This window comes from Periplaneta americana, chromosome 8 (genome assembly GCF_040183065.1).
Source record: "Periplaneta americana isolate PAMFEO1 chromosome 8, P.americana_PAMFEO1_priV1, whole genome shotgun sequence".
In the NCBI taxonomy this organism is placed as follows: Eukaryota; Metazoa; Arthropoda; class Insecta; order Blattodea; family Blattidae; genus Periplaneta; species Periplaneta americana.
Window position 1 is genome coordinate 77,666,491 of NC_091124.1, and position 14,934 is coordinate 77,681,424.

Here is a 14,934-nt window from a genome sequence, read left to right on the forward strand (position 1 = left end):
TCCAGCTCACGTTGGATAATTTGCGCTGGGCCCGCAACAGGATCATTCTCTACAGCTCTGTTTAGCCTAATGCAATGCCTTAGGGTTTCCACTTCTTCTAGCGATGGTGGGTGATTATGATCAACAGCGTTCAAAACCTGTACAACGTTAGCATCCGGCGCTGTAGTAATAATCCGTTTTCTGCAATTTGGTTTTCTTCTACAAATCCAATACAATTTAGTTCTCTTAGAATTTTCTGAGTGCAAGTTGTGTGTGTGTGTATATATATATATATATATATATATATATATATATATATATATATATATATATATATATCCTATGTGGACCAAAATCATTCCATTCCTTTCACTTTGTATAATTTCTCCCTGGTCGCTGATTAGACCTGATTTATGAGCAACTGAAAATTTAAAACTGTTACAAAATAGACATATTATAATGGAAAGGGATATGGGAATATTGTTGGGTGAATGTTCCTAGGGCGAAGGTAAGAATGGAATATATTGGGCGAATTATATTTGGATTAATATTCTTGGATGAATTTTCTTGTGTGAAATATTTTGGGTGAATTGTCCTTTGTGTGAAATATTCATGGATTAAATGGCAGGACCCCATTCATTCTATTATATATTCTATATGAAATTTGTGTTGCTTTACAGAACTTGAATTTCAGATATACTACTGATAACTTAAAGCGTAACTATCTGCCTTGTACATCATGAACGTTAGATAACGTATCATCTACATTTAGCATTCTTCGAATAATGGATCTTACTCGGTCATCGCATTAATTGACCGCCAAGGTCTCCAGACTTAGTCCTTCAGATTATTGTATCTGGATATGGATGAAAAGCGAAGTCACAAAGGAGTAAACTTCAGAGACGCATCGGTGACTCACATTATAAAGTCATGTCCTCACGAAAGAACACCAAGACGATCTCAGAAGAGCTGAAGGGAGTTGAAAAATGGGATTTTTGAATAATTTACTTTAAACTGATGTTAATTATTAATATCATTAAAATAATCAACAATTTTAGTCAATAATTTGTTATTCATATTATATTTGGAAGTTTTCCAACTGTATCTCCACATGTATTCAAAATTCCCAACATGTGTATATTCACTTTTTTTTACTTGGCATAGTCCGTGCTACCACCTTCTAAAATAGTTAGTATTCATCCTGAACATCCGGTATATCACGTCAATAACTGTAATTGAAATTGTATGTAAAATACCACAAAATTTTCACAGATTCATGGAATATATTACGCTATTAAGCTATGTTATTTCTCAAGACTTGATTTCTCGCTCTTGTCCTTCATTGTCAGCAGGAACATGAATAATGACATAGACTCGTTCAACATCTGAAAAAAAAAAAAAACATGTTTTTTTTATTTAAACTAAATGAATTCTAGTAGCTGTAATAATAAATTTGTTATTTTTGTTCCGGTATAGAGAATGACACTTCTGAAGTGAGAGAATAATATTTGTAAGACTGGATACGTTAACTGCCTTTAATAGAATGGTAGCAGAAAAATTATCACAATATTTGGTAGAGATATTTATTTGTTATTATCATAACTATACCTTAATGCTATTTTTAATCAAATAATATCTTTTTCTGAAGAAACGAAGATGGCTCTCGGTTACAAATTGTTTCCAAGAAAATATTTAATGTGCTGCTTCAAAGCTCTTGTCAAATAATTTGATTTATTGGATTGTTTTATGTTATGTTGAGTTAACCCGGGTTAGTTACTGCCCGATTTAAATCTTCCGAGACCAAGTTTTCGTTGCAACAGATTATTGTCCCGAGTTTATACGTTTCTATATACAAGGTATTTGATTCTGGTTGGATCAATTAGTTAACGTTTTTCTCAGTAGATGACAACAGAAGTTATTTTTTTCACCTACATCTGGTGGATTATTTTGCACTTTTTCCGTGCGGGTAGAACACAGAATGTTCATTGTTCGTATTTATACACACTAGGAGCTAGTTTTGGCAGTTTCTGTTTGTGTTTATTTCGTAATCTCTCTTGGGTGTGAAGATTGATCGTGGTAGTGATTCAGATAGTTCTGATGACGAATATATTCCTATAGAAGATTCAGGCAATGAAGACGAAGTTACAGACGAACGTACGAATTGAGATTTATCTGTTGATGTCACGTTTGTTCGACAGTGGGTCGAGGAGAAAACATCTGGTTCTATTTCTCCTCCACCTCCGAGGTTCCCGTTCACAGGTGCTTCTTCCCTGAACTTTGACATTGACTGTGATAGTGATATTTCTCAATATTTTGATTCTTTGATAAAGATCTCATAAACATTATAGTCGAGGAGACGAATCGGTACGCAAATCAGTGTCTACAAAATAGAGATGGGAAAAGTTGTTATTTTCTCGTAACAGTTCCAACTGTTCCAGTTCCATGAAAATACTAGGTTCCAAATAACAGTTCCAAAATAACAGTACCATCATATATAGCCTACGCCGAAGTTCGCTCCACAGTACCGGATCGAATCCCTCCTCCAGTGTTTTTCCCTTTGTGGCATGACTCCATGTTGTTACCATAGGATCATTCTGTAGGATCAGAAATTAATTTTTATATTATATATTTAATGTGGAAACTGTACCAAAATAAAACACACCAGGAATGAACGAAACTCCTCCAGAATCAAGTCCCTAAATTCAGTTCTGTCATTCTGTGAAGCGTGTGACACAATTTATTTTTGTTAAAACCCTTTAGTCAAAGTAGTTTATGCAAACATTTGGGTAAAAAAAAGGCAAAAGTATAAGTCGAGGGCCATGAGAAAGTCCAGAAGTCATACTGACAGTATTGACACCACGAAACCAGTTACGTTATATTTATGCACGACGCCAGTTCAGGATTAAAAGTTTGTATTGATTTTGTCCCTGAAAATTGTTAAAAGTAGCCAGATATAGTGACAAAGTCGCTAAATTGATAACACTGCAGCAACGGTTGTCATAATGTAGTTCCATACACGGCCGACTTGATGCTAGCTTCGCTTCATCTTTGAAAGCAAAGGTATCATCAAGTCGGCCGTGTTCTATAACATCGAGTATATTGTAACGTGTAACAGCAAGTATTTATAACAGGTACAGTACTACTACTAGTATGTAATGTAACAGTGATGGTTTGGAACAGGCCGTTACGTTATTTTATAGTCATGACTCATAATGTAGTTCCATAACATCGAGTATTTTTTGTAACAGCAAGTTATTTTTTGTAACAGCAAGTATTTTTTGTAACAGGAGTATTTAATGTAACAGTGGAAGAGCCACGTACTACTAGTACGTAATGTAACAGTGATATTTAGGAACATGTACGGACGCTAAATGATCACATACTTCCCTGTATGCCATGTGATGCAGTACGATGTCATAATGAGTCGAGATGTGAATTCCTGGAAATGAAATCTTTTCTAATGCTAAATTGAATTCGTAGATCAGGTTTGTTCGAAGCAGGAAATGTAATGTAATTTTAAATTATTTGTAAATTGGTCACGAAATCGAAATGGATCCCAGTGGTAAATAAAACCTAACCTATTCTTCCTCTTCTGCTTAGTTGAAGGTCACAGTAGTGTTCAATTTCTCAAAAAAGCGTAAATAAAAGCTATAATCACTTCGGCCATGCTAAAATTCATATTAATAATGTACCGTCATGAAGAATAATAATCTCATTGTAATGAAATATGAAAATTTACCGTTGTATTTTTTTTAACAAAAGAGCTTCAATAATACAGTCATGTTTCAACAGATTTTAGTTTAATTTCAAGAATGGTGATGAAACTAAAACTAAAATATTTGGAAATAAAACATAACCTATATATTTTCATCTCCCTTGATAAAATTCACAATGTAGTTATTATAATACAGGCATTATGTTATTTGATAGAATCCTATACTTAATTAACATCAGTTCCATTATTTAAAGACTATCTTCGTATCTTTACTATTTATCTTTTACTTTAGTTTCCAACATTTTTTTGAGTACGACGAAAGGATTCCCAATTCTGCTTTCAAACAGTGGCGTCAACTTATATGGGCTCGTGGAATCCGAGCCCACCCAATAATTTATCGTGGTTTGAGATTTATTTAATTTAAGGCTCGTCAAATGTTTGAGCCCACCCCCAATTTTTCAAAAGTTGGCGTCACTGCTTTCAATAGTACCAAACATGTTCCGTTCTGTGGAACAGGAGTTGTCATAATGTAGTTCCAAAGTGAAACGAGTATTTGTAACCGCAAGTATTTCGTACTAGCTCAGAGCAACACTGTTATTTTGGAACATAGTGTTCCAAGGTGCTGTTACTTTTTGGAACAGTTCCAAACAAGGAACGGTTCCAAAATAACTGTTACGTTATTTTTTCCCCACCTCTACTACAAAATACTGATGATAATTCGTGGCGGCCCACTACAGACTCTGAAATACGTATACTATTGGGCATAGTGATACTGCAGAGCATCATTCACAAATCTGAGGAACAGATGCACTGGTCTATTACTGCTATAATCCGATGACTGCTAAACTATTCTTCCCAAGAATGCTCTCATACAAGAGATTCTGTGAATTGAAAAAAATCCTGCACTTGCTAAAAATGAAGATTACGATCCGGAAACACACCCAAATCCAAAACTGAATAAAGTTTGTTCCGTTTTTCGAAATCTTGAAGACAAATTTAAAAGGCTATACACCCCAGATAGAGATGTCACCATCGATGAGAGCCTGTTGCTTTATAAGGGACGACTAGGGTGGGTGCAGTATATACCATTCAAACGAGCCAGGTTTAGCATAAAGATATAGATGCTCTGTGAATCTAAGAGTGGGTATGTTTCGTCCAGTATCATTTACACTGGAAAAGGGACTGTCCTTGATAACGAGTATAGGGATCTTCCAATGTCTAGCCAAGTAGTCATGACACTCATGAAGCCTTTATTTGGCCGGGGCTATTGTCTTACGACGGATAACTTTTACACATCACCCAAGTTATCCGACATGCCCATTACACACACTACAGACACTTATGGAACTGTGAGAATGAGCAGGAAGAAAATGCCGCCAGGATTGAAGAGACGAAAGCTGAAGAAAGGCGAAACAGTGGCCTTTCGGAGGGGCAAGAACATTGCTCTCAGGTGGAAAGACAAAAAAGATGTGATGCTTCTTAGTGGGCTTTTCCATATGAAATCGATCAGTAAAAACCCTCTCATTTTTTTATAAATTAATTTTTTCCCTATTTATAAAAGGTGGTGAGGAGAGTGCATTTTCAGAAATATACTATCGAAAGTCAAACGGTTTTCATATTGTTGAGCGACAAATTTAGCGTATTTTATAAAAACAAGCCTCTTTCAGCGCTCAGAACTCTGGAATCATTTACTGCAAAACATTGAACGGGAGCTCATTTTGAAGGTGACATTTGGTGGGTTATGTTAAGAAGTTATCCTTATTTTTATTTTACATAGAGAGACAGATAATCTTATTTTACTTCCTTTTAGGCTTTTTGCCAATTTGTAAAAATGTAAAATAAATATTGAGAAAAAACCTTGCATTATTAAAAGTGATTCGGAATTGCTTGCTTAGTGGTATGGCAATAAGTTTCGAGGGTATTAAATAGATTATTTCCACACGCCTGGACTTGAACGGCGCAGTACCGCACGCACTGCCCGAGAGCTGAAGATAAGGCAGTGTTTGGCGTCATTTTACTCCTGTGTTTATGAAAACTTGTGATAAAGCTAGCCCAGCTATGCGCTATTAGACGAAACATCACATTTTTGTCTCCTGGCCTTGCTTGTCTCGGTTAGCTCCCGTCTCACAGTCAGCTGGTTAGTTCACGCGCGTACTGTTTATTTTTTTTATTTTCAATACTTTCCTATCAATATATCATCAGTAAAAAATGTGTGTTTATTTGTACTTTCAATGCGGAATCTAATTATATATTTTTAAATTTTTTTTCTGTGGCAAAGCCGTCTTAATGAGGAAAAATCTAAATTTCTCCATTTCCATAAAAAGTAAGAAAATCTGTTCATATGTCAACATAAACTTTAATTTCTCAGCATCAAAATAAACCATGATTTTGATCATTGGATGAAAGGATTTCGGAGCTACAACAGTTTAAATTTGCTAATTTTATGAAAATACGATCAATTTAAATGTTTTTAATTTCAACACTATGAAGTTCTGATGCCTCAAACTTTGCACAAAGCATTGTATCACAGTTCTCTACGTATAAAAAAAGTTTCATTGTATTTAGAAATTGTAAGGTCAATTTTCTCTATATTTCGGTCGATTTGAGATGGAATAGCTCTAGTACAGTACACAATACTGAAATGGTCGCTGGCAAGGGTGATTTGAAGCCGAAAATGGTGGTCGACTACAACAATACAATGGTGGGAGTCGACAGGGTAGACCAGCACTTGGCGGCTTATCCAGTTCCACAAAAGAGAGGGAAGCAGTACAAGAAGAACTTCTTTCATCTTCTCGAGTTGGCCCTGTGGAATTCCTACGTTCTGTACACAAAATCTGGAGGCAGAAAAACAGCCATTGACTACCGAATGGTGGTAATCTGCAAGACCTTAGAGAAATACAGCTCGAATGTCCTATCACCCCAGGCAGGACAACCAGGAAATCTCTCAACCCACTTTGGCTTACAGGCAGATATTTTCCAGAAGTTATTCCATCTACTCCGAAAAACAATCCCACCAGACAGTGTTTCATGTGTAGTAGTGTGAGGGATGCAAAAAACAAGAAAATTCGATGCGAGAGCAGATACTACTGCCCAGATTGCAATGTGCCACTTTGCGTAATGCCCTGTTTTCGCGTGTATCACACATCAAGCAACATTTAACCCTTTGATAACAGAGCTGGTATTGTACCACGTGGATTAATTCATGTAGAAACACACATTTCCAGATATTTTAGGAGAAAATTAACGTGGGACAATTACCAGAGCTGGAATCAAGGTGCACGAGATAACTCGGGATAATAATCCAGGTATGAATATTTATGTATATTTTATAGTGATTCTTTTGAATATGTAAGAAAATTAGTCATGTTCAGTGTTTCTGTAATATTAAATAACCTCAAAGCCAAAATAATAGTTATTTATGGTACTTGTGAGGTAAGTGCATCTTTATTGTGCGAGTGGAAAGACTTAAGCACGAGGCGTCAGCCGAGTGCTTAAATTACACGAGCGCAATAAAGATCACGCTCACAAGTACCATACGTAATTTTATCCATGACGATAACGAAAAATTATGTTTTATGAAAGAAAATATGTTGAAAATAAATCCTCATATAATCAGATATCATGGCATGGATTTTAGAATCGATATGTGCAGTAGGTAGGTCATGATGTAGGAGGCCATGATTAGTGAAGAATGGTATCTAAGACGTTAGGTAAATAACAAATTATAATTAATTATATAATTTTCATATATATATTTTTTTAATTTTAAACGTGTGTTTTCGTCTTTTTGAAGTTTCAGGGATTATTCAGAAGTGTTCACGGGAATAATGTGATTAAAATAATTTCACATTTTACTTCTGCACAAATTACCATGTAGTAGATAGACAAAAGAGAAGGAGATTGAGTGTATGTATATTGAAGAAATGGTAATAAAGAAGTAGAGGTAGTCACATATAGCAACTAATATATTAACTTCTTGAGTAATAGTTTAATGGAAAAGTATACGTGTGTGCCCGGGTATTAGGAAAATACTAATGAACTGTGAGATAAAGTTCAAACTGTGAGGTAAAGTCTTTATCTCACTAGTGGAATAAAGTAATGTTGAATAAAAGCCTACTTTACAAACGCAAAAGTATTTAGTAAAGGCATGTTTTTCGTTATGGTCATGGATAAAAAAAATATATATTTTTTTTTTCACAAACTTATTAAATTATATAGTAAGAGAAGAAGTTAAATATCAAACTTGTAGGATAGACATTGTTGTTTTCAGATAAGTTACCAGTTATATTAGGTTACTGTTCCGTTAATACTTATCTCTTAAAGCAATGAATGATATCATTGTGTATAAAAATATATTTGTTTTATTTTACGACGAGCGCTTTCGCCTTACGGCATCATCAGGTTTCATCTGAACATGACAAAACACATTATAAAATATCTGGATGACATCTCACAGTATGCATGAATTGTGCCATTATGACAAAAACTAGAATCACAAATGAGTTTTTTAGGAACCTGTTAGAGCACAGTATTCAAAAAAATATAATTTTCTGAAACTCCACCATAACTTTTGGGACACCACATTATATAGCATAACCACTCATTTTTAAAAATTAATATAATATTCTCTTCAAACCTTAGATATTGGTAGATAGGAGCAGGTGTGTTTTGAAGGAGACTTGTAAAAGTTCACAAGGGCTCGCTCCAGCCCTTTGTTAAATATTTATATTTTTGTTCCTGGCCCTTCGTTAAAATAGATCGCGAGGAAAAGTTTATGAAACAAATGCAATTTTCTAGTTTAACCATCTACATTCTGTTAAAACTAGGGATTGAAAATAAAGGAAATTAAAGAGTTTCACTGCTTGTTGGAGACTTTCTATGATTTTTCGAAATTTCCGAAATTTCGTGAAGCATAACGTAATGTAAAGATGGATGACCCTTTGCCATTAACTATTGTGGTCAGAGTGCATATGTGATTTTTAAAGTATTTGTACTTCATTATCTAATATGGAAAATCCAGAATTACAAAGCATTATGTACAGTAGTTATGTCGTAATTATAAAATAGTTAAAATGCAATTAAAACAGTTGAACAGTATATTTTCTTGAATGAATTTATTTGTAAATATTTGTTAAAATTACGTGTGTGATATGTTGACAAGTACAGGGACATCGTTTTATTTTTACTAACATGTCTAATATTAACCAGGCTATATCTTTGGGTTGACGATTGAGAACCGGAAACACCGTTTGCTACCCTCTTCCACGACTGGAGTTCGATGATACTGGCGTAAAACGCAAAGAAATCACTTTACTAGGTATAGGAGGGAAGAAAAGTAGTTCATCCACATACGTAAACTAGGAAATATCATGATTTTGAGTTTGATAATTTTCATTAGGTTTTTATTTAATCGAAATACAGTACTTTATTAACAATAAGTGTTTTTACTCACGAACTGATCTATCCATCTGACGTATTCATTACGGATTGTATATTATACTATCTATAGCACATTAGCGTACAATATAGAGAAAGAAGTTACATTGAAAAATAATCATAATATGGATATTTATACACATTTTTTTTAAATGGTGGCCGTTCGTTTCGATAGAGGTTTCAGTTTTTTTTTTTTTTTGCATATTCTCTCACTATGAACTATTGTACCTAATTCCAATTATCAGTTTCGCCCTTCGTACTAGGAACTCATGTTGAAATAATTCTGTACCTACTCTATAAAAGAGTACCTTACGTACTGTAAATTCAATCTTCATTTCTGACCGATCCGAAAAGATAAAATTATTTAGACATGCTATCTACTATCCGTCCAAGTGGTTTTATCGCAGGGTCGTAGAAAAGGGGAAATCACGTGACAATTAATTAACGAGACCAATTTATTTAAGTTATTTTAAACAGTTGTATAATAATACGTAGACGTCCAATTCCTAACAGAAATTAATGTTTTCAGAAAAGAACTAAGACAGCCCAGCCACTAGTCTTTACAGAGGGGCGAGCATAAGCGGGTGGGGGGAACCGGGATGCGACGCAGGAAAACGGACGACAGTACCTGTGCGAGAATATGATTCAATATTGAAAGCACTTTCGTCAGTGGGAAACGCGAATATATATTTCTGGAACGTACTATACTTACTAACTCAGTACTGTTTGTTTACTAAGACCGTAAGACGACTTTGACTGTATACGCTTGGCTCTGTGTGGAGAACGGTTGAAAGATTACTAGTAGAGGGGATGGGAGTGAAGTACATTCAAAAACTTGGGTACAATATAAATTGAAGTAAAAATAATATGGATGTCCCTGTACTATCAGTTATCGAATCAAAGATTTAGAAATATGTTATTAAATGTCCAGCAGGGATAATAATATTACAGATAAATAGCCACTTGGTTTCCTGTTTTATTTAAATATACTTTCAAGTTTTGGATTTGTTATGTATTTTTCTTGTAGCTTCTACCGTACAATAAAACCAAGTTTTATATGCTACATCGATGTATGTTGAATTATTTTGTATGGAAAGCCTTTACTGAAGGCACTTTCTTCCTGATAAATTAAAATTAATCCTTATACAAGTACTCGTGATGCCACACTTCGACTACTGCGATATTATATTAAGTAACCTACATGCAAATTTGATCAGCAGGCTACAAAGTGTGCATAATGCGTGCGTCCGTTATATTTGTAATATTCGTAAGTATGATCATGTTTCCCCGTCTTTCCAAACCCTGTCTTGGCTAAGGCTAAGCGATCGACGAGCCCTGCATTCTCTTGTTCTCTTATTTCAAATTCTGCCCACCGCTACCCCAATCTATTTGGCTTCTCGTTTTCAAAATTTATCCGCATATCATCAGCTAAGTACAAAATCTCATCATAACAATTTACTCATTATACCCTACCACAAGACATCTTTATATTCATCTTGTGTCCACACCTGTGGAGTAACAATCAGAGCGTCTGGCCGCGAAACCAGGTGGCCCGGGTTCGATTCCCGGTCGGGGCAAGTTACCTGGTTGAGGTTTTTTCCGGGGTTTTCCCTCAATCCAATATGAGCAAATGCTAGGTAACTTTCGGTGTTGGACCCCGGACTCATTTCACCGGCATTATCATCTTCATCTCAGACGCTAAATAACCTCAGATGTTGATAAAGCGTCGTAAAATAACCTACTGAAAAAAAATTCTTCATCTTATACAGATTCAGTTGCTAGAAATTGGAACTCGCTACCGAGTGATGTAAGGGGTTGCTGGACAATAACTTCATTTAGGTCAAAATTACATAAATTCTTACTTACCAAATTAATTGCTGATTAATATTTATTACATATAATGAAACTAACATCTGTTCATTCTTATTATTATCATTAATTTCTCTAAATAGATTTACAAAACCTCTAATGGCAATTACATTAATATTCTCATTATAGAAATATATTTTAGATTTATATATATATTTTTTCTCCCTGTACATAGTTCTAGTAAGCTTATATTAAATTAATTTTCATCATTTTACTAGCTATCTCAAATCTCAAATTAATTATAATTGATTGAATTAAATTAGCTCATGAATTAAGTTACTACTTTACCTTATAGGTTTATCTAAATTTTAAAATAAATATATAGTCTACTAGTCGTTAAAACTTAACTGAAGAATATTGCTGGAGAACTTTTTAAGTGTAGTGTAAATATTCGTAATTTAAATATGTATTGTATTGAATAAGGCTGGTTGAGTGGAAGAGAAGGCCTTATGGCAGAGGTCTCCAAAAACGTATCGTCATTCGTGCTCTCGATGCTGCCCGCTGAACACAGTGTGCTGTAAGGCTAGAGCAGGGGAAGGGGCTCATACATCAACAGATGGGAGCGATCAGTGGGGGATCGCGGCAACGGTCTGCGTATGTTTACAAATAATAACATAAAAAGGATAAAAAAATATCATACGTTTGTATATTATTGTGACATACTATGAAGCTGGAGCCCCGCCTGTTGCTATTGACACAAGCCATTGCAAATTCAACATCTTCTGTTCTATGGTGCCTTTCAATGCCTGGAAAAGTTCTTCTCCATTTGTATTTTGTAATTAGATCTAGAAGACATTCAGACATAGTAAAATGTTCATTAGCTCCTCGGATGAAAATGACTAGGTGAGCTTTGTCATTTCTATCTGTGCTTTCGTGCAATGCAAGTGAGTAAGCTACAAACTGGTTAATTGTGGTTTCGACTTCAGATTCAATTACATCTACAATCTTGAAATTCCTTCTCTGAATTGTAATTGGAAACAATTTAATTTTCTTAAACTTTGACTTTATTCTGGACACAATATTTTAGTAACGTCCTGTATTCTTCTGTAAAGGGCTTAATTGATTTTCCAATATTCCAAGCTAGAACATAGCTAGCAAGAAGATTTTTTTCTTTAATACTGGGGACACGTGTGTGATTTTTGTTTGTATTTTCTTGTTTTTTATTTATCAGAATATTTGTAGGCCTATCCCCTACGCATTTCACCTAAAATTAAACGAAAAACTATATGTTTGTCATGCGGAACTGAGTGTAAACGTATTTTAATATACTGATTATTATGTATACCGGTAACCAACAGTTATACAGATAACCCCAAAATAAATTATATTCACACGTCCAACATGCCTGTAATTGTATGATATCCTTTGTGAAGAATCGAGTATTGTCGTCGCATGTTGAATTTTAACACATCCTTAAGAATTTTCGAACAAATTAATCATTTCACATTCTCCCCACTAACACAAAAAAGTTTCTCTTCCTAGTTATCCTTTAATGTACTATGTCCATGATTAGAAGGCATTGTGAAACGGTGGAACACTCCGACCAACACAATGATAATGGTATTCCACCACTGCTCTTTGTTTGCGCATAAATATTGAGTACAGCACAGGTGGGATGGGTGAGGCGGAGCGCGCTCATTATGTACTGGCTTCGGTTCAGTTCAGGGGCTTACTCGCGAGTACGCTTTTGGAGACGTCTGCCTTATAGCCTTAACTCTGCCAGCGAAAATAAAACATTATTATTATTATTATTATTATTATTATTATTATTATTATTATTATTATTATTATTATTATTATTATTAATGTTTAGAGTTGTATACAATTTACTGTGTAAACCGACGGTACCTGCCAATATAATACACAAGAGGCACCATGCGGTTCTGTCAACAGCCTTGGGATTATAGTGACCTGCTTATCTAACGTGTGTTAAATGTGACCAAAAACTGGGATTAAGTAACATCTTAATAGTAAACAAAAACTTTCAATGTTTTACTTCCACGGTAGTCTAGTGACTAGAAAGCAGGATTTATGATATAGAACCGAGTTCGATCTCTGGTGTACCCCCAATATATAACGTGTGTTGGGAAAATCCGCGGTCCGGGTTATGTAGGAATTTTCTCCCGAAGTTCCAGTTCCCCTGTGGCATCCAAACAAATCTAAATATTCATGTCAATTCTTATCCCGGGTGTAGAGTAGACGAGCCTCTTGCAGCGCACCCTGGGCAACGACTGCCGGTTAATTGGTCTGCACAACTGACTACGTATGTGTCAGTGGTGAATAGTCAAATACCTGTCATAAGTTAAAAAAAAATATTTACTGTTGTTACTATTGTTGACAAAAGAGTGATTTCTGTTCCCATGTTGCGAACTAATGATACCATAGCCCAGTAATATCTAAGCAAGAGCATTTTTCTGACCTTGACGTCGTGCGCGGGCATCGAGCTCTAGGTACTTAAGGAGAAGGGATTGTGTGTATGAAAGAGCAGCCTGTTGGATTAAAAAATCATTAGTTCACAAACTTCAAACAGAACGTGAAATTTTATATCGTTATTTTTATATGGCTTCTTTCTGTTTGATATTTTATTAATTGTCTGTAAAACGAAAGTACTAATACCAATTTCTTAATATTACAGTTGTGTTTTAAACGTTAATAATATAATAAAGAGTTGAGAAGAAATATTCAGATACAGTAAATTCCATAGTAGTGCAACTATACTGTACTAACTGAATGAAACACACCATTCATAAAGAAAGAAAGTGATATCCAAAAGAAGAGATTGAGTATTACATGATAAATTGAACTTGATATTGAAGTATTTTTATCCTTATAAAAGTAATCAAGAAACTAATCAAAGCAATATTATAGTACAAAGCAAAGTTACCTAGGAACTGTATATGCTTTAACTGTAACTAATATTCCATAACAAGACTCTTATCGCATTAAGCTTTTAAGGTGTTATTGATGAGCAACTTCCTACCATCAGAATATTAAATTATTTCCTCGAAAACAGCTGAAGCTCTAGAGCTGACATTTTTACAACACATGGACACATATCTTTTGCTTATGATGTAACAGTAGTTGCTTTGTTCATTCATATCCTTACAAACATTTCCCATGCGAATATGTTCAAAATTTGTAATACAGTATTTTCAGTAATACGTATTTACGGTATATTAGATTTACGAAAACATTGTTTCAATACCTGTAAGACTACTAAATAAATAGGCCTATATCTGAAAATTTCACTTTTCTATAAAAATAAGTTGAGAAAATATTCCTTTCGAATAAAAAAAAACTTGTGTAAAATGAGCATTAAAATTAAAACTTACATTCTTATAATGCACTTATACTTCTCAGAGAAATCTAAAAATTAACATGGATACAGTTTTAATAAGTTTTCTTCCCTTTATCCATTAAACCAGTGCTCGCCATACCATACGGCATATACTACATCTTTCGTCTGTCTCTTTTCTTTCCGCTGTAAAGCGCTCAGGCTCTCCTGAGCTCTAAAGCGCGCGCTTGCGCCTATGGGCATCAATTGACATGACTGCCCTAGCCTATTTTGTTCGAGTATAATGTTTAAAATACGTACTTCATGGTGGAATAGGGTCTCTATGTATCTGGAGATTCAGTGAAAATAATAATAATAATAATAATAATAATAATAATAATAATAATAATAATAATAATAATAATGTTTAACATGAAGTCGACCTGGTTGGCGAGTTGGTATAGTGCTGGCCTTCTATGCCCAAGATTGCGGGTTCGATCCCGGGCCAGGTCGATGGCATTTAAGTGTGCTTAAATGCGACAGGCTCGTGTCAGTAGATTTACTGGCATGTAAAAGAACTCCTGCGGGACAAAATTCCGGCACATCCGGCGACGCTGATATAACCTCTGCAGTTGCGAGCGTCGTTAAATAAAACATAACA

General features: G+C 34.7%; 1 protein-coding gene across 1 annotated transcript in view; it reads right to left on the reverse strand.

Moving 5' to 3' along the window:
• Window positions 1–909: 909 nt before the first annotated feature.
• LOC138704313 (odorant receptor 42a-like) overlaps window positions 910–14,934 on the reverse strand; it is a 31,331-nt gene continuing 17,306 nt past the window's right edge. The window contains exon 4 of the mRNA XM_069832175.1: window positions 910–1,364. Within this exon, the coding sequence (XP_069688276.1) occupies window positions 1,284–1,364 (81 nt within the window). The 3' untranslated portion in view covers window positions 910–1,283. The remainder of the gene's footprint in view (window positions 1,365–14,934) is intronic.